At 50.6% G+C, this 19,166-nt stretch overlaps 2 protein-coding genes across 4 annotated transcripts in view; one reads left to right on the plus strand and one right to left on the minus strand.

Moving 5' to 3' along the window:
• TTC7A (tetratricopeptide repeat domain 7A) overlaps positions 1 to 4,059 on the plus strand; it is a 120,806-nt gene extending 116,747 nt beyond the window's left edge. For all 3 annotated transcript variants that reach the window (XM_053590212.1, XM_053590213.1, XM_053590214.1), the window contains one exon: positions 3,616 to 4,059. In XM_053590212.1, coding sequence (XP_053446187.1) covers positions 3,616 to 3,837 — 222 coding nt within the window. In that variant the 3' untranslated portion in view covers positions 3,838 to 4,059. The remainder of the gene's footprint in view (positions 1 to 3,615) is intronic.
• Positions 4,060 to 18,035: 13,976 nt separating this feature from the next.
• Positions 18,036 to 19,166, minus strand: part of STPG4 (sperm-tail PG-rich repeat containing 4) — a 57,039-nt gene continuing 55,908 nt past the window's right edge. The window contains exon 7 of the mRNA XM_053589330.1: positions 18,036 to 18,152. Coding sequence (XP_053445305.1) covers positions 18,036 to 18,152 — 117 coding nt within the window. The remainder of the gene's footprint in view (positions 18,153 to 19,166) is intronic.

The following is a 19,166-nucleotide window of genomic DNA, read 5'->3' on the forward strand; positions in this document are numbered from 1 at the left end:
ATCCCAGGAATGTGCCTTGAGCTCAGAAAGAAAATTCCCAAAATAACTTCTGTAAATACTTGAGGGCAGGGGTGGAGAAGGAGCACTAGGGCTGCTTCCCAGGGCAGGCCTCCTTCAAAAGAAGAAAAGGGGCACTTGCACCCTGGTCTTCTCTGCTGCCCCTCCCCTCTAGGTAGCGCAGTCAGGCACTGAATTAACAGGGTATTGCAACATCCAGTGAAGTTCTGGAAGGGAAGGTGAGACCCTCTTTCTGTACCCACATCCCAGACTAGCTCCTGGCCCGACACTGAACCTCTGCACAGAACCTGACTCATCCATGCAGACGATGAGACCAGACCCCAGCAGGGCCCTGGACCCCTCAGACTTCCCACCCTTATCACCCTAAAAGGCAGGGCTTGCTAAGCTCCATGAGGGCAGTATCCGTAGCTGGGAGTCCAGGGTTCCTAAGTACCTCCGGTGGCCCTGGCTTTGCATCCCACCTGAGTTCCAGTGGGCTACTATCCTGTGAGGAATAGCAAAGCAGGCAAGAGGCTGGGCCCTGTTCTTTCAGCCAAGGGCAGGGATCACACACAAGAGCCCCACATTCACCAAGCATGGTTGTATGGACAGGAGAAACTGCCATCCTTTGGAGGCTTCCTACAAGAGCAGGGTCCCACGCAGATGAGCTCTGGTCAGATACCCAACCCTTAGATCCAGGAAGAGAGGGAAGGAGGAGTAGATGGAGGCAGGAATTTCTGAGGACTTCCCCTCTAGTACTGTCCCCCCACCCCGAAACTCTGTTAGAGGCCACAACCAGCCCAGGCACCCACTTGGAGGTGCAGTGCCAAGATCGCTATGAACAGCTTGCATTTTCTTGTTTTCATCCCTGTGGGTGGGCTACACGGCTGTGGCCTCCCCAGGGGAGGGTCAGGAACTGAGAGCCTCTTGGTGGGTCTGGTCTCCTCTTTCTTGAAGTGAGGAATGAAAAGATTCAACCGTGACATGTGGATGGAAGTGACATGCAGGCTCTGTGTTCCCACATCTCCCTAGACCCTGTACTCAGGGAGAGTAGGGGCGCCAGGAGGGTGTTGACAGGCCCTAGGTATGGTGCCGGCTGGGGGCAGGGTAGGTGAGACCTTGAGTCTTCCTGGGGCCAGGCCCTGTCCAGTTGTCAGGCAGCAAACAGCGCTGAGTTGCTACAAACATGAACTTGCTGGTGTCAGGGGCAGGTGGCAGCAGATCCTGTTACAGGCCCTAGGCCTCTGGGCTCCAGCCTGACCCAGGCCCGGTGTCTCCTTTCAGGCTCTAAGGTCAGCACCCCAGGGTGGGGGGGCGTGAGCCAACCCCAGCCTACAGTCTTCCCCGATAGAGCTCCCAGACTCCAGAAAAATGGATGGTGCTGCCCCCTCCCCACCCCGAAGGGCCCTACCTGGCTTGGAGACACTGCCCATGTGCCCATGCTGCGCTTTTTTCAAATTTATCAATGCTGAATCCTCACAATAGCCAAGTTTGCAGATGAGGAAACCACAGCTCAGGGAAAATCAGCCACTTGTCCATTGTCACAGCACTTGTCTGAGCTGGGATTCCAAGCTGCCAGGGCTTCTGGCCAACAAGCCCCAGGCTTTTTCCTCTAAGAGACACACAGAGGAACCTACTGCAGACCTTCCAGACTGAGGATAACCACCCACCCCCTGCAGCACACACTGTTCACCCTGCACGCACATCTGGCCCCTTCCCAAACACCCACACACTCCTTGAGATCAAGGGTTTTCAAGCTCATTTTTAGCTGTGGAGCTCTTATTTCATGTGGAAGCTCAGCACAGAAAACTCAGTGTGTTGCAGCTGCTCTGGCCTCTCTCTCTCTCTTCCTTCCTATCCGCCCTCTGTTGTTCCCGCATGGGCAGCACTCACAGGGCTCAAACCTTCCATTTTTGGTGCTTAATTTTGGTGTCCAACGGCCTGTCGACTGGTCTGCCTTCCCTCCTCCCTGTGGGCCCTGTTCCATCGCAAGCTGCTCAGGGTCCAGCCGTCATCGGGCCATGTGGGCAGAACATCTTGGCCCAGAGCCCTGCTGGCCCGCCTAGATGCAGCCTGTGGTCCTATGCAGCCCTGAGTCAGCACTGCTCCCATCTGGCCTGAATGGGACCCTCTCTGAGGCCCCACCCTGAGGCCTCCCAGTCCTCTGCAGGCCTCATCTGTGGGGGGTTCCTTGGGCAGGGCTTTGGGGGTGCTGACAGAGGTGCTGTGAGGATGGCCCCTCCTCCCCTTCCCCCACCCCCAGGCGCTCCAGCCAGTGCCTCTGGGGAGGGAGAAGCTTCTCCTGGGCTTCCTGAGCACCTTCTTTCACTCTTGCCTAATTGGTTGTGTTCCAAGCTCTCTGAGGACTTATTGAAATCAGGCGTGTGCATCTTCCCTGGTGCGTCTCCATAGCAACCGAGGGCCTAACTCTGGGGAGCTCGGTGAGGAGAAAAATGTTCCAGCTAAAAATGTACATGGCCATCAGTGGGCGGGCACCGGAGAGGGGGCTTCAGACACATAGAAGGCAGCTCCCCACCCCCTCCCTGTCCCCCGCCTGTCCAGGAAGTCAGTGGTGGGGCTCTACCTCCTACCTCCTGTCTTTGAATAAGAGAAGGAGCCCCCCCCATGCTGCCATCCTGTGCTGCCTCTGAGGGCTGGAACAGAGATCAGTGGGACGCTGCAAAGCAACCTTTCTGAAACCTGAGGCTGCAGGGGGCCCCAGCTCCCTCCCTCTGCTCACTACCCTGTCCCCCTGCCCCGTTTCAGTGTGGGTGGAAGAGAATATGGAGGAGACAAGGGGCCAGTTTCACTTCCTAGCCCCCATTTGGTGACAATCCTGTGACTTCCTCTATCTCTCTGGCAACAGAGTTGTTTGAGTCAAACAGCAGGGCCAGACTTCCTTTCGTCTCTGAGCTGATCCAGCCTGTTCAGCCAGCACTGCCCACCAACCCATCCTCAGCCACCTGACTCTTCCTTGACCGTCACCTCCCAGGCTGAGTGCTCAGGTCCCAAGACTCAGATGTCCCCAGGAAGACTGGCTGCTTGACACAGGAAAAGAGCTGCCCCTCCCACCCACGAGCTTCAGCTGCACCACCTCTGGTGGCAGGGAGGAAGCCGCGTGCTGTGTTCTCCCCAGTCTCGCAGTGCCTGGGGTGAGGGGCAGCTCCATGGGACAGGCTGCAAGGACTGAGAACAGTGCCATTTATAGAGAGCTTGCTGCTGTCAGGCACTGTTCTCTGTGCTTTACATGTCCTGACTCCTTTCAGTGTCACAACAGTCCCCAGGTAGATACCGTAATTTCACCATTTACAGATGAGGAAACTGAGGACCAGAGAGTTTTGACCTGGCCAAGATCCCTGATGGGGAGACTCAAAGCCAGATCTGGTGACTTGAAAGTCCATCTCTCAGGGCCAAGAGGAACAGGGATCCTCTGGCAGATGGCCTGGGCAGCTGGGCTGAGCCAGTGACAGGTAGGATTGTGCATGGGTAAAGGGCACAGTCACCCAGCAGTGCCCAAGCCAGACACAGTGGCCTGTGGCTGGTGGCCACTGACTGAGCTGCCCTCAGCTCTCTGCCCTGGGACGCCCTCAGTAACCCTGCCCTGTGCTTGGTCTGCAGGGTCTGATGCTGAGTCGGCTGGGCCACAAGAGCCTGGCCCAGAAGGTGCTTCGGGACGCTGTGGAGAGGCAGAGCACCTGCCACGAGGCGTGGCAGGGCCTGGGCGAGGTGCTACAGGCCCAGGGCCAGAACGAGGCTGCCGTGGACTGCTTCCTGACTGCGCTGGAGCTGGAGGCCAGCAGCCCTGTGCTGCCCTTCTCCATCATCCCCAGAGAGCTCTGACAAGCACTGTAGCAGCAGAAGGGAGGGGGCTGCCTGTGGGGGCCAACAGGAGCAGGCAGGTGGGATTGGGGAGGACAGTGGCATCTGGTTGTGGGGGCTCACGGAAATACACCTCTAGTGAACACTTCTGTAGGCTGCAGCCCTACTTCTCCTTGCCGGGCCAAGAGGGTCTTCCCAGATTGCTTCCCAGGTGCCCTGGGAGACATGCTGGCTTGAACCCTATGTGCCTGGCAGAGTTGTGATCAGACTTGCTCCCCGAGAACTCAGACAGGAGAGCCACATAGCTGAACTTCATCCCCACCCATGCCTCTGCTCCTGGTCGCACTCCCCAATCTCTGGATAGCACAGACTTCTGGGACATTCTCCAGTTCTCAGCCAGAGCAGTCACAACTGAAGAAACTGCTGGCAAGGGGGAAGAAGATGGGATCTCTATGTTGCCCTCTCAGACTTTGAGTCAGTGAGCAATTCCAGCATTGCCCCACTTTGACTACTGAGGCCTGCTGGACCCTACCATGTTCTTCCCTTCTGCTCCCAAGTGCCTTCAGGGCCCCTGGTGTCAGGCTTGGGTCGCTGAACACTGGCCCTGACTCACTCTTCCATTTCCACCACCCCCATCTCCCTGGAAACATGCCCCACCTCAAGTGGCCTCCTAGGCCTTTGGCTGAGGGCCCCAGGATACAAAACATGGTCACTGGACCCAGCCCTTCATAATGCCCTGTGTGGAAGCATAGTTCCTTCAAGCCTTACCCTACAATTCAGGTCCCTCCAGAGCTGGCAGCATGAAGGTGGGAAGTTTATAGGAAGGTCCTTGATACATCTCATCACCCATAGCATGTTTGTCATTTTGGGCTTTCTTGGGCAGTCTGAATCCCACCCTGGCCATTTGGGTCTCCCTGCCTAGGCCCAAGTGCAGGCTGTGGTTGAAGACCTGAGGGGTAGATGGAGCCCAGGCCCTGGCTACAGGAGTCCGATGGTAGCTAAGCAGATGTTTTCTCTGCTGGCTCCTCCTGGCCCTGCCTTGTGATGCTCTTAAAACTTCCCCAAGAGCCAGCCCTGCCAAGGAAATCCTTTTGTACCTGCACTTTGGGTTTTAGTTTTGATGTTTCATCAGGTACATGTGGACAGGTTGGATGAGGGCTACCCTGGGTTTGTCACAACCCCATCTTTGTGGAAGGAACAGCTGTCAGGTGCCCCCCTTTGCACCACAGTGGCTCAGCACTGCACATCCCAAGGTACTTCCCAGGAGAGCCAGTGCCTTCTGCCTTCCTGAGCCAGGCCTGGGGCGCCACAGGGGACACTGGATCCTTTACCTCTTTTTTGTTGAAGAATCTCTCTATACATGTATGTGTATATATAAATATATATATTATATATAATAGAGATCTATTTTTGTTCTGGAATTCTGTTAGAAAAAAAGTAAAAAGCAAATGCTATCGATATATCTCAGAGTACCCAAAGATGTTGGAAGTCAAATCTTGGTAAGAGGAAATGTACCAAATGCATTTCAACTTTTTAGCATTCCCTCATTGGAAGCCACAGAGGGCCTGGACAAGTTGCTGATAGTGACTTTGAAAATTTAATAAAGAGACCCTTGAAGGGGAAGCAGTTTGTCTAAAGCAGCATGTTCATTCATTGGGCACACAGCCTGGGAACAGGCCTTAAGCTGGCCCTGGAGAGGAGTAGGTGTTGTATGAGACAGGCCAGAGAAGTCTTTGGGTCCAAGGCCTGGGATTGGGAGGGAGTGTGGAGGAGGAAGGAAGGGAGGATCCCCTGGAAAGATCTGGATTTGAGCTGGTCGGAGTATCTCCTGGTGAGGTTAGAGCTAAAGCCTAGAGGGGGGGAAAGGAGGTAGAGGGATCCATCCAGGTGGGGTGGATTCTGGCTTCCGAACTACCCTTCAGGTAAGCCTGAGCCCCCTGCTGCCTCTGAGGCACAGCCAGGAAAGGCCAGGACTGCACTGGCCATCTGAACCCTCAGGCCTTGCTCTAGGAGAAGCACCAGGAGAGGGTGTAGGGGAGGATCCAGGCCACCTGGATCACCACTTCTGTAGTTCATACCAGTGTACTCCTAATAGATCAGTTATACCAGGCACCAGGATACTGTGGATGTTAATATTAAAGCGTGCATTACACCAATTCTAACAAATGATGCAAACTTATATAACTCTTCTTTACATAACCCAAGGGGTCTCCTGCTGTAGGCTGCAGCCACCCCACTTTGAAGACAACTGCCTTGAGGCTCCCCTCAAACTCAGGACTAATCTAGATCTGTCCAGACTCACTTCCTATCCTCTGTGCCTGCCAGTGGCCTGGCCACCCCCCTGCCCTACCTCCGCCTTGCTCTGGGGCTGGGCACTGCTGTCCCTGAGAGGAAGGGCTTTGCTTGGAGCCTTTGGGTCCCCAGCTTCTCTTTTGCTGTGACCTTTTCTTAACGTAACACATAAATGAACTTTAGTGATTGAACACCTAGTATCAAATTACTTGTTGCACACAAACCCTCAATGGAGAGAAAGGAAGCCAACTCCCTCATCAGAACCTGTCATGCCAGAATGAGGGTGAGAGTCTGGGGACAGACTTGAAGCTGCCTGTTGCCCCCATAGACCACCAACCCACCCATCACTTTCCAGGACAGCTCCCACTTGTGCACTTCAGCAGTAATGGTGTTTATCTGCAGGCACAAATATGAATGGAATTTTAGCCCCCACTACCCAGACACCCCTCTGGTACCAAAGTGCTCATTGTTGCTTTCGCACCCCCACCCTGGCACTCAGATGTTGTCACTGTGCAAATATTCCTTGGCCTTGGAAAGCCTCTAGCTAAACAAACCCAGCCATGTGCCCAACCCATGCCGCCAGCTCTTGATGACAACCCATGGCCATGGGGGTGACGTACCTACATGACCTGTGGGACCAGCCCATATGGTGCTGATCTGAAGGATCCTGGGAGAAAGGGGGTCCTGACTGGAACTGTCCTTAGAATTTTCATCAGGCTTTTTCAGTTGCAGAGAACAGAGACTCACTAAAGATAAGAGACAAGGGGGAGCTCCCTGCACAGCAGTACACAGGCCAGGGCCAAAGCAGCCACAAGACCATGACAGAGCTTAGTGCAGTGACACCACAGGCACCAGCCTAAACTAGAAGATGCAGTTTCACCACTGGCCGTGTGGCCTTGAGCAAGTTGCTTAACCTCTCTGTGCCTGTTTCCTCACCTGTAAAGCAAGGATAATTGTAGCATAATGGCACCTTTGTAGATTACGTTGATGAAGTAAGAAAAACACGTCAGAGCCTAGAACAGGGCCTAGCCCAGCTCAATACATCTGAGTAGCTATCTCTGGTTTCTGCCTGCTCCCTCCCTCTCTCCCCGCTGAGAGACTTTGCTTACCCAGGGTGTTGCTCCCCCAGGACTGTTTCAACACTAGCCCAAACCCCCACCTGACCTGCCTCCTGCAGTGCTGTGGCCGCTCCTCTCTGAGCAGCTGAGTCTTCAACAAGAGGATCTGATTGGTCCCACTCATTTTAGGGTCACTCAGTAGCCTGCAGACCAACTTCCCTTGGGTAGTGCCTTCTGACCCAATCAGCTCGACCAGAAGGCATGGGTCTCTCAGGACACAAAGTATGGCTGCTCAAGTAGCTGAAGTTCTGGAGGGGCAATGCCCTGGCCTGTGCCAGTACCTTCATCAGCCCCTCACTCCATACCTAGCCCTCTGGGCCCTCTGGAGGGGTCACAAAATAGAACACACACATCCTGAACACCCCTCCTTTCTCCTTCACTATCATCATCACCTATGGTGCATCCAGAGGGGCTCCTGGCCTGGCTCTCATCTTGGAATGAAAACGACAGTGATGATACTAACACAGCCCCACACCATACTGTGCATTGGATGCTTCACTTATCAGTGAACTCTTCCTCTAATCTGGTGGTTCTCAACCTTCCTAATACCGTGATGTATTTTCATTGTTACAAAGGGGTCACGACCCACAGGTTGAGAACCGCTGCTCTAATCAATTCCTTGGTAGTCACCAAGCTTGGGAGGTAGGTTTTGTTCCCAAAGTGAAGAGATCACGGTGCCTCCACTCATGGTTACTTGGTTTGTGGTGGGCCTGGGAACACAGGGCCTTGCCCACAGAGCCGGTGCTCTGCCCACTGCTGCCATTTGAGACACTGCATGGTGCGCCCTCACCACCATCACCACAGCAGAAGATCCCTCGGGGATCCACAGAAACTTGCATCACCAAGGTCCTCTATGGGAGCACTCTGGGGGGAACAGTGGGGCTCCAGAGGGCTCTCAAGTGCCCAGAAGCCCCCCTCCCACCCCAAGCCTCACCCACTGACTGGAAGGAGCTGGCTGGGGCTGCTTAAGCAGAGGTCACATGAAGGCTGGGCATCCCCAAACAGGAAGGGTGTTCAGAAGATGCCAGAAAGCATAAACACGTCCCCCACGGGAGTTGTGCATTGGGTCATGGGACTGCACAGTCCTGACCACCAGCTGGCGGGACTGTGGCTGGGTTCCAGAACCAAGGTGTGTCTTCCATGGGCTGGCCCAAGGCTCGAGGTGTCCCAGTGCTCCCACACGGGCGGTCCACAGGTGGGGTGGGCATCGTTGTTCTCTTATCCTCGCTCACTCTCCGGGTCTCACTCTTAACGGTCTCTTCAGAATTTGGCAAGAAGCTAAGCCATTGTGGACTTATTTAAAAACATGTATGTATATATTTTTAAACATTTGAGAATAGGTTGCATAAATCCTGCCCATTTGCCCCTTAATACCTCTGTGCCTTTTTACCAAGGACAAAGGTCCCCAACCAGAGCACAAGTAACCAATGAGGAAATGTAACACTTCTACCATACGCTTACTTACTCTAGCGCCCACATTCTGGGATGGGCCAACCTCCAGCCCAGGACCACATGCTTCACATGTTACCTGCCCTGGAACAGCTCCTCCCTCTCCTTGCCTTTCATGCCACTGACACTGCCCAGGCCACAGAGAGCCTGGCCTCGGGGCAGGAGTGGAGGCTGAAAAACAGCAGAAACCTCCTGGCAGAGGAAAAAATGGACAGTGGTTGGTAGGACCTGGAAGATGAAAGCAAAAATGAATAGCAGGTTAATCTCTGTAAAGGCAGAGCTCTGGAATCAAAGGAAATGGCTGTCTGCTTTTAAGGTACAAAAAGATGAAGGATGTGCTGGAGCTCTGTTATGTCCTGAGTGACCCTTCCAACCCCTGCAGCCGGACTCTGAGGTCAGGATTCCCAGCTGCTGTTTTCTCTATCCTTACAATGACCCCCATGAAGACGTGAGGCCCCGGCGTGTTTCTGACAACCCTGTCTGTCCCCAGAGAGGGCTGGCTCAGATTCCCTGCACCATCCTCTGTGCACCTGGAGCCCAGCCTGGGAGGGGGGATTCTAGAACCTCACTCACTGCTTCTGTCCTCAGCGCACACGCCAGCCCAGGGAGCACATTTGCCTGATATGGGATTGGAGCAGGCATGGGAGAGTCTTGCCAAAGAAGAGCAGCTCTGGCCTGTCCCCACATGGAGGTCAGGAGCACAGATAGCCTCCCACAGACTCCCCATACCTGGGTAGTCTCCCATCACTCTGTGATCTTTTTTTTTTTTTTTGTAGAGACAGAGTCTCACTTTACCACCCTCAGTAGTGTTGTGGCGTCACACAGCTCACAGCAACCTCCAATTCCTCTTGCCTCAGCCTCCTGAGTAGCTGGGATTACAGGTGCCCGTCACAACGCCCGGCTATTTTTTTATTGCAGTTTGGCTGGAGCCAGGTTTGAAGCCACCACCCTCGGTATATGGGGCCAGCGCTCTACCACTGAGCCACAGGTGCTGCCCACTCTGTGATCTCTTGACTCACTTCAGCTCAGGCCTAGAAGGAAGAGGCCATTCCGAGCTCCTTTGCTCTTGTCTGTGCCAGGCCTGAAGCCATCTCAGGAGCCCAGATCTCAATCCCCTTACCCCAAGCAAGGCCCAAGGCTCAATGGCTTAAGTGGTGGCATCACACACCCCACCCAAAAAACACCCTGCAGGGGCTTTGCATAGCTTGGCCTGGTACAAGCTGGGCTGAGCCCAGTGAGAGTCCTGGAAGCTGTGCTAGGCTGGGGCCAGGCACTTTTCCTCCAAACAGAGAGCTACTTACTGAGTTGGGAGCTACACCCTCCTAAGTCCTTGTCTGTTTTCCTTCCTCTTCTTCCTCCTGCAAGTTGATCAGATCAGATCTCCTGGGGCCTCAAAGAGCCATGCCCTCCCATGCCCACACCAGCAAGACTTCTTTCCAAAATTCCTATTGGGACTCACTCTTTGCCCTTTTTCATCCTTCAAAACTCTTCAAGTCCTTCCCATGAGTTCTATCTCCCCTATCTTTCTTCCACCAACCACCATATGGGACCCTTACATTTTGTCAGAACACCCAGGCCAGTTCAGGTCCCATGGGTCCTGCTTCCTTGGTCAGACCCCCACATCCAATAGACCTGTACTCAGCCACACCTGTGTGTGCCCCAGTGAAACCCTAGTTGGGCTACATGGTGGCCCTCCTGCTGCTGGGATTTGGGGTACAAATGTGGAGTGAGGCCACCTTGTCCCCACCCACAGGCTGACCTTCTCTCTCTGGCTCCATATATGGACTTGCCTGAGCCATGTGCCATTGGCACATTTTATGCCCTGGTGGTGTCTGGGAGGGGACTGTGCAGAGGCCATGGCCCTCCGGAGTCTATTATAGCTGCTCAAAGGGCCTGCAATCAATCCCAAACCCATCATATTTTCTTAATAAAGCTACACATACATTTAATCCTACTCTACAAATTAAATTACTTTAGAAATATGACACTATTGAGGTCTTCATCAAACCCGGCCCCGGCCAAACGGCAACCAAAAAATAGCCGGGCATTGTGGCGGGCGCCTGTAGTCCCAGCTACTCGGGAGGCTGAGGCAAGAGAATCGCTTAAGCCCAGGAGCTGGAGGTTGCTGTGAGCTGTGTGAGGCCACCGCACTCTACCGAGGGCCATAAAGTGAGACTCTGTCTCTACAAAAAAAAAAAAAAAAAAATTTAAGAAAAAAAAAAAAACACTGGAACACACGGGCCATTGAACACGATTTTCAGAAGCTTCATATCCATGTCCATCTAAGGTATTTCAGATAGAGCACGCTTAAAATCCTTCAATAATGAAGCCATTAGAGATTTTATCTGGAGCCATAAGTGCCCTTTGTAAAACTTAGAAGAGTTCCTCCCGCCCCCAACACCATTCTCTATAATGCAACTTTTAACTAGGTTGCTTTTTAAGTGATCTGTAGAGAACTTGTTTACATTATAACATCTAACATGTGCCACCACAAGATCAAACCTCCAGGAATGATTTCTAAATCAGCTTTCAATTTCTTTACTTCCTTTAAAAAAATTTTTACTTCATCAGATGGTTTCTGTCGGCATCCAACCACAGCAATGAGTGAGGTTATGCAGGCTAGTAGACTTTCCCTAAACAGTACTTTGTGGTTCAGACTAATCCAAGGAGCCACCCCATAATTCAAGGTGACTTTATACAAGGCTTATTTCTGTTTCCTACTTGATAATTATGAGGGTAAACCCTCATTTTTTCTTGGTGCACATACAGTATTCATTGAGCACCTAGTATATACTAATGCTATGCAAGGCCCTGGGAAATTCCCTCTGTGATCTCAGGACCCACAATCCAGTTTTTTGTTGTTGTTGTTTTTTGAGACAGTCTCACTTTGTCACCCTCGGTAGAGTGCTGTGGCATCACAGCTCACAGCCACCTCCAACTCTTGGACTTAAGCAGTTCTCTTGCCTCAGCCTCCCAAGTAGCTGGGACTACAGGTGCCCACCACAACGCCCGGCTATTTTTTTGTTGCAGTTGTCATTGTTGTTTGGCAGGCCTGGGCTGGATTCGAACCCACCAGCTCAAGTGTATGTGGATGGTGCCCTTAGCTGCTGAGCTGCAAGCGCTGAGCCCGCAATCCAGTATTGACCTTAGCAAATGTCTGAGCTGGAGCACTTTGAGCAGCACCAACCAGCCCGGGAACCCAGGGAAGGATACTTGGAGGTAGCGAATCAAGGGCCAGAGGGGAAGGTAGTTTTGGGGCAGAAGGGTGTCTCATTCACTGTCCCACCTGGAAGTTCATGTCCTAATCCCCAGAACCTATGAATACATTGTCTTACATGGTAAAAGGGACTTTGCAAACATGATTAACTAAAGATCTTGAAATTAAAGGCTCTCCTGGATTATCTGGGAAGGCCCAATATAATTACAGGAGTCCTTGTGCAAGGAAGGCAGGAGGATGAGCATCAATAGTCGCAGATGTGATGATGTGGAGTGATTGGAAGAGGGGCCACAAGCAAAGGAATACAAGTATTCTCTAGGAGTCAAAAAAGACAAGGAAACAGATTCTCTTCTCAGAGCTTTCTAGAAGGAGGCTACTTCCAGAAGAAACCAGGCCTGCCAAAACCTCAACTTTAGGCTAGTGAGACTAATTTTGAACTTCTAGCAGTAAAAGACGATCAGCAGAGGAAAAAAGGCAACTCAAAGAATGGGAGAAAATATTTGCAAATTGTTCGTCTGCTAAGGAATTAATATCCAGAATATACAAACAACTTCTAAAATTCAATAGCAACAAGAAACCTGATTTAAAAATGGACAAAGGACTTGAAGAAACATTTCTCCAGGCTGGGCCTGGTGGCTCACACCTGTAATCCTAGCACTCTTGTGGGCCAAGGCCAGAGGATCATTTGAGTTCAAGAGTTCCAGACCAGCCTGAGCAAGAGTGAGACTCCTGTCTCTACTAAAAATTAAAAAACTAACCAGGTATGGTGGCCCATGTCTGCAGTCCCAGCTATTTGGGAGGCTTGAGACAAGAGGATGGCTAGAGCCCAGGAGTTTGAGGTTGCTATGAGCTGTTGCCACAGCACTCTTGCCAGGGGCAACAGAGTGAGACTGTTCAATATCTACCAACGATTTCAATGGTTAAATTGAAAAAAAGAAAAGTAAGAAAAAAAAAGACACATTTCTCCAAAGATATAAAAATAGCCAATAAGCACATGAAAAGATGCTTGATGTCACTAATTATTAGGGAGACAAAATTCAAAACTATAATACCACCTCAGAGCTGTTACTATCAAAAAAGCAGCAAATAATCCAGGCAGGTCTGTAATCCCAGCACTCAGAATGCTGAGGCCAGAGTAGGATCATTTGAGCTCAGAAGTTCAAGAGCAGCCTCAGCAAGAGTGAGATCCTATCTCTATCAAAAATACAAAAACCAGCCAAACATAGTAGCACATGGATCACAGTACTCAGGAGGGTGAGGCAGGAGGATCAATTGAGCCCAGGAGTTTGAGGTTGCTGTGAGCTATGATGAGACCATTACACTCTAGCCTGGGCAACAGAATAAGACCCTGTCAAACAAACAAAAAAGGGCAAACAACCAGTGTTGGTTAGGATCTGAAGAAATCAGAACCCTTACGCACTGTTGCTGGGAATAATAAATAGTACAGCCACTGTGCAAATCAATATGGCGGTTTTCTAAAAATTAAAAATTGCCATATGATCTAGCAATTCCACTCCCGTGTATATGCCCAAAAGGATTGAAAACAAGGTCTTGTTCACACATGTTCATGGCATTGTTTCTTGTAATAGCTGAAACACAGAAGCAACCTAACTTTCCCCTCAGTGCTGTGACTTTTGACATGCTGTGACCTATTGCCTGATCCTCATGCCTCAGCCTCCCAAATAGCTGGGACTGCAGGCATGAGCCACCATACCATAGACAGATGAATAGACAAGCAAAATGGGGTATATATAGAAACACGTTTTAAGAAGGGGAAAAAACATATTAAAATTGTAATATGCAAGACATGTTTGACTTCTGCTATTATAAGAGGTGCTCAAATATGACTGGTATTTATCTTTTGTTAGTGGTAGATATTGAATATTACAATTTTAATACTTTTTCCTTTTTAAGATGTATATATGCATATAATACATATAATGGACTATTATTCATCCTTAAAAAAGAAGGAAATTCTCATATGAGCTGAGACATGGATGAACCTTGAGGACATTATTCTAAGTAAGATCAGTCAGTCCCCAACAGACGAATTCTGCATGATTCTAGTTACATGAGGTACCTAGAGGAGTCAAAATCATAGCGACAGAAGGTAAAATGGGGGTTGCCAGGGGCTAGCTGGGGGGGGGGGGCAATGTAGAGTTAATGTTTATAATGGGTACAGAGCTTTAAGAGTTCTGGAGCTGGGGCGGCGCCTGTGGCTCAAGGAGTAGGGCGCCGGTCCCATATGCCGGAGGTGGCAGGTTCAAACCTAGCCCCGGCCGGAAAAAAAAAAAAAAAAAGAGTTCTGGAGCTGGACAGAGAAGGTCGCGCAGCACTATGGATGTATTTATTGCCACTTAACTACAGTACATTTAAAGATGGTTAAGATGGTGAGTTTAATATTGAGTGTTTTGCTACAATAAAGAGAAAGACAGAAAAAAGAACTTTGATTCCAAACTTACAGATTTTGAATTATGTTTTTAAGATAATATGGCTTCAAAGTAGTCCTAGGCGTGAGGACCGGAGATCAGGCAACTCCATACCACAGGTAGGTGCATTCCACACTTCAGAGAGGATGCTGGAGACAAGACTACCGCCTAAGTCACCTGTGGCCTTTGGCCTCAAAGCCTGTGCCTGCCACTTATCCTTGGGTCTAGAAGATGTCACGTAGAGCCCCAGAGAGCAATGAGGGGGTGGAGGGGGGAAAGAGGGGGAGAGGAGGCAAGGCGGAGGGAGGACAAACTGTCCTCTCAGTGCTGTGACTTTTGACATGCTGTGACCTAATGGAGAAAGAGCTGTATGTGGAAACAGCATAAGAAACCTGCAGCCAAGAAGAGACAGTCTCTTAAGCTGCAGACAAACTGAGAGGACAGTGGTGGTGGCTGAGGTTGATGTGTGTGGGAGGAATAGATACCCAGGGTAACCAGGGCAGGGACCTAGAGAAGCCACCAGCATCACAGCGGTTAGCACAGAGGGCACAGATCTTATTTGAGACCCTACAGGAAGTCCCTCTCGGGCCTAGAAGAGGAGGCAAGCCCAATTTACACCATAGTTCCTCACATCTGCAGTGGCCTACGGTCCTTCTAAGTGCTCCTGGACATGACATTTGATGTGCACCCCGGCCCTGATGGCTAGGTGTTCAGGCTCAACGTCTGCCAGGTCTGCCCAGCCTCTCTTCTTCTTCCATCTTCAAAATATTGTCCCAGGGTTAGGCTCATGGCAGGAAAAAGCCATTCAGAATCCCTCTGGTCTTTTTTGGGACTGCTTCCCCCAAATGGTACAAAATACATTAAAAACAATAGTACAACGCCAAGGTGGAAAAGTAAAAGGTTGCTCTTGGTATCCTAGTTCCTACAGCCTCCTGCTATACCTGGGGTAGTGCCTCTGTCACGCCATCCAAAATAATAAAGGCGCATAAGAGGATAAGGGCAGACTGGGAAGAAAGGGGTCTGAGGTGCAGGCACCTGCAGCTCCAGAAAGGATGCTCAGCCCATGGTCAAAGAGCCACAGGCCAAGTTCAGTGAATGCACCTGCTGGACACAGAACACAGGTAGCCCAGATGGTCCTGTGGATGTTTTCTAGTTGGTTCCACCTCTAGGCAAAGTTTCTGCAGGCCCCCCATTCCCTCTTCTTCTTATTCTGAAAGGGTCTTCATTCTCTCCCAGGTAGGACACCGGGGAGCTGACCCCACCCAAGTTACTCACACCCCACATAACTGAGGCCCTGCCGTTAAATCCAGGGTTTAGGCTCCCCTGGCCCAAGCTGGCCAACTGAGAATTTGAGACTTGAACCAAAGAGGTCCTGGTTACATTCTTTTAGGATGTCACCTTAGGAAATGGTATGAGAAGAGGCTGAAGTTGCCACGTTCAATCCTCTTTATACACATAAAGAGGCAGTGAAAGTCAGTCTTTTTACAACATTTTTAATCTCATGGCACACTAGAACCTGGAGTTAGACTTCTGTGGTGCACTTAAATTACATTCATTAAAAAAAAAAAAGAATATACCTACCATGCTTTGATTTCTTCTGCTAATAATAATTTAATTAATGAATTTTAAAAATTTTCGCAACACACGTAAGATCTTCTCGTGGCACACCAGAGGGCATGCCGGTTGAAAATCACTGCTCTAGTGGGAGAAAAGCAGGCCTGGGAGAGAGGCAGAGAGACCCTGAATAGGACACCAGGGAGCTTCCCCCCACCCCCAAGTTACTCACACCCCACATAACTGAGACCCTGACGCTAAACCCAGGGTTTAGGCTCCCCTGGCCCAAGCTGGTCACCTGAGAATCTGAGCCTTGAACCAAGGAGGTCCTGGTTACATCCTTTTAGGATGTCGCCTTAGCAGTGAAAATCAGTCTCTAGAGCAGTGTTTTCCAACGTTTTTAATCCTGCCAGCCCGTTTCACCCTCTTCTTGGTAACATACCTCTAAATCCTTATGACACAATCCCCTACTTCCCCTTGCTATTAAATAATGTGAGGGGTTCCTCTAACTTCCCATCATCAAACTCGACAAAGACACATCTGACAACCTCCCACCTCTCCAGTCTAGAACCACTTTCCTCAGTACCAGGTGCCACCTGATACTCTGTTTCCTAGAGAAACACGACCCATCAGAGCTGCCCACCATTACCTTCAGATTGTGTAGGGGACTTTAATCTACTTGGAAAATAAAATTTGAAACTGTCTGCCCTGCACCCATCTTCTGATCTAATTGGGTGACAAGAGACACTACCCTGAGACATCCATCTGATCTTCCAAGTGGCTATTTTCTGCTCCAAAGCTATTTGATGCAGGCAGTTTCTTCTGCAAATGTGAAAAAATTCTGGGAGATGATAGCCTTCCCTTCCTTGCTCCAACAACCATTTTATAAGGGCCTACACCTCTAGAGAAGAGAGCTGTTTTTTTTCACCTTTTAAAAATAACAAAATAGGCTTGGTGCCTATTTCTCAGTGGTTAGGGCACCAGCCACATGCACCAGGGCTGGTGGGTTCGAACCCGGCCCAGACCTGCTAAACAACAATGATGACAACAACAGTCTAGCCAGCAACAACAACAATATCGCTCCCTGGGCAGAATGCATGTGCTATCAGGCTCCTAAGGACCCTCACCCTCCTCCCACACCTCACTTGCACCCTCCACTCTCCTTGGTCCAGGCTTCCTCTGTTCCCCCCAGCAAATGTTTATTCCTGCCATGGGCCTTTGCCCAGATAGGGTTGCTTGCCCTGAACCTTCTTCCCTCTCCTCTGCCAATCTCTCCTCCTGGTCCCTTGAGTGCCAGCCAAGCTGCCCTCCTGCTAATGGCCATCCTCTACCTTCCAGGCTTGAGCCACGCTGCCTTTTCCCTCCCCTGAATGCCCACAGCCTTCATTGTCACAATCACTCCTCTGTGTACCTGGCACAATGATCTGGCAGCTTCCTGAAACTACAGGCCATCTTCCTGTTGGAACTCCATCCGCAGGCCGGCTGCCGCTGAGCTTCAAACACGGAGTGATGGAGCAGGTTGTCTTGGCATGGCTGGCTCAGCCTTCCCTGAGCCAGGACTGCCCTGGTCCCTTTCTAGACCTTGTCTCCCTTAACCCTCCCCAAACTCAGTCACATGCCTGATCCATCTTTGTCTCAAGCCTCCACTCATCAACTCCATATAGGACCTTGCATGTTGTCAATACTAAACATACTGTCATAGTCTTGAAACCACAAAGTCTTGAATCAAAGATTATTCTTTTCAAGGGTAGAAAGAGAGAAAGAACCACCTTTTGGGATCCTGTCAAGGCTCAGCTTGGCCTCGGTTGAACTTTTACTACCCGAGGAAGGCTTCAAGACTGATGGAGTTGAGACCAAGGCCACACAGAGCACAGCCCGCGCTGCTGCCAGAGCAGCCCGGGGGCACAGGCTCTCAGAATATGCTCTTTGGTAATGAGCAGAGCAAGCATATAATTTACCACTCAAACCAGGTCATTTTGAGAATAAACTGGTAATTATGCTGGAACTATTAAAGATAAACAAGCAGAATGGTTACCCTGGGCAATCGATCACGTTCTGTGGTCAACACCCTCCCACACACAAGTAATAGACAAAATATAGTTTTCTAAACATAAGAACTTGCTAAAACTCAAAGTAGCTTGGTGCCAAGATTGCTTTATTTTAAAAGCCAATTGTGTTGTTGAAGAAAAGGCTGTGTTCTTGGCCCATTTTGGCAATGGTTGGGGATTGCTTCGGGAACTGCACTGAAGCTGTGTAGGCCCCTGGGCCTGGGGTTTTCTGAAAACAGAGAAGAAAACAGGACTGATGAGACAGTGACACCAAAACCCTGAACTCCTGTGCCTGGCCGCTGGCTTACATGTGGTGGATGACTCCCCCATGGAGGGAAATAAGGGCCATACCCACCTGGGTGAAGTCCTGGGGGCCCCTTGAATTGGAGCGTTTCCTCAGAGCTGAGGCTGCTCCTGTCGGAGGGTAACTGCTTGGGGGGTGGCCTCTGGGAGAAGGCCAAGCCAAGCCAGGAGTCACATCCCACCTGTACCTTAGGGCACACTTTCTCCCACAGGATGACCCACTTAGACAGTTCTGGTCCCAAGGAATGCCACCGCCCTTCCCCTTAGTGATCACATCCTAGACTAGGTGAGTGAAAAGAACAGATTCTGAACCCAGATGGTCCAACTCAAAAGCCCAAACTGCTTCTCCAACTCGGGTTGTGTTCCAATCACTGACCCAGAATGACAAAGTACACCAAAGACTGAGACACAACCGGGCTCCATGGACCCCAGGGTCGGAAGTATTCTTAAGGGATCCAAACATTCTCGTTTTAAAAAGTCATGTTTTCATTTTGATGAAATTCCTAGAAAATAATTCTGCCAATTATTCAAACCCTGTTTATCTCTGGTAGTGATAAAATGTAAACAAATGCCATTTTCATGTAATAGAGTGGGACTTCAATTTCTTGGGTCAGTGTTTCCCAGGCTAAGTGCACATGCACATAGTCTTGACATCCGGAGGAATTTTATTTTAGGTCTGTTGGAGAGATACCAGAGTAGTGGTTAAGGACAAGGGTTTTAGAGTTCCAACAGGCCTGAGTTCAAGTCCTAGTCCCACCACCAATGGCTCAGTGTGACCCTGGCGTGTGGGCTCCCCACATGTCACCCATCACATGGGGTGGGTGCCTGCCTGTGGGAGGCTGCATGGCTCCCTGGTGAATCTCTAGGACACAAGCACCAGCCAGGCCGGCAGCAAGCACGCTGCATGCTGGCCATCACAACTGTTCTTACTTATCATTAG

This window comes from Nycticebus coucang, chromosome 4 (assembly GCF_027406575.1).
Source record: "Nycticebus coucang isolate mNycCou1 chromosome 4, mNycCou1.pri, whole genome shotgun sequence".
Taxonomy (NCBI): Eukaryota; Metazoa; Chordata; class Mammalia; order Primates; family Lorisidae; genus Nycticebus; species Nycticebus coucang.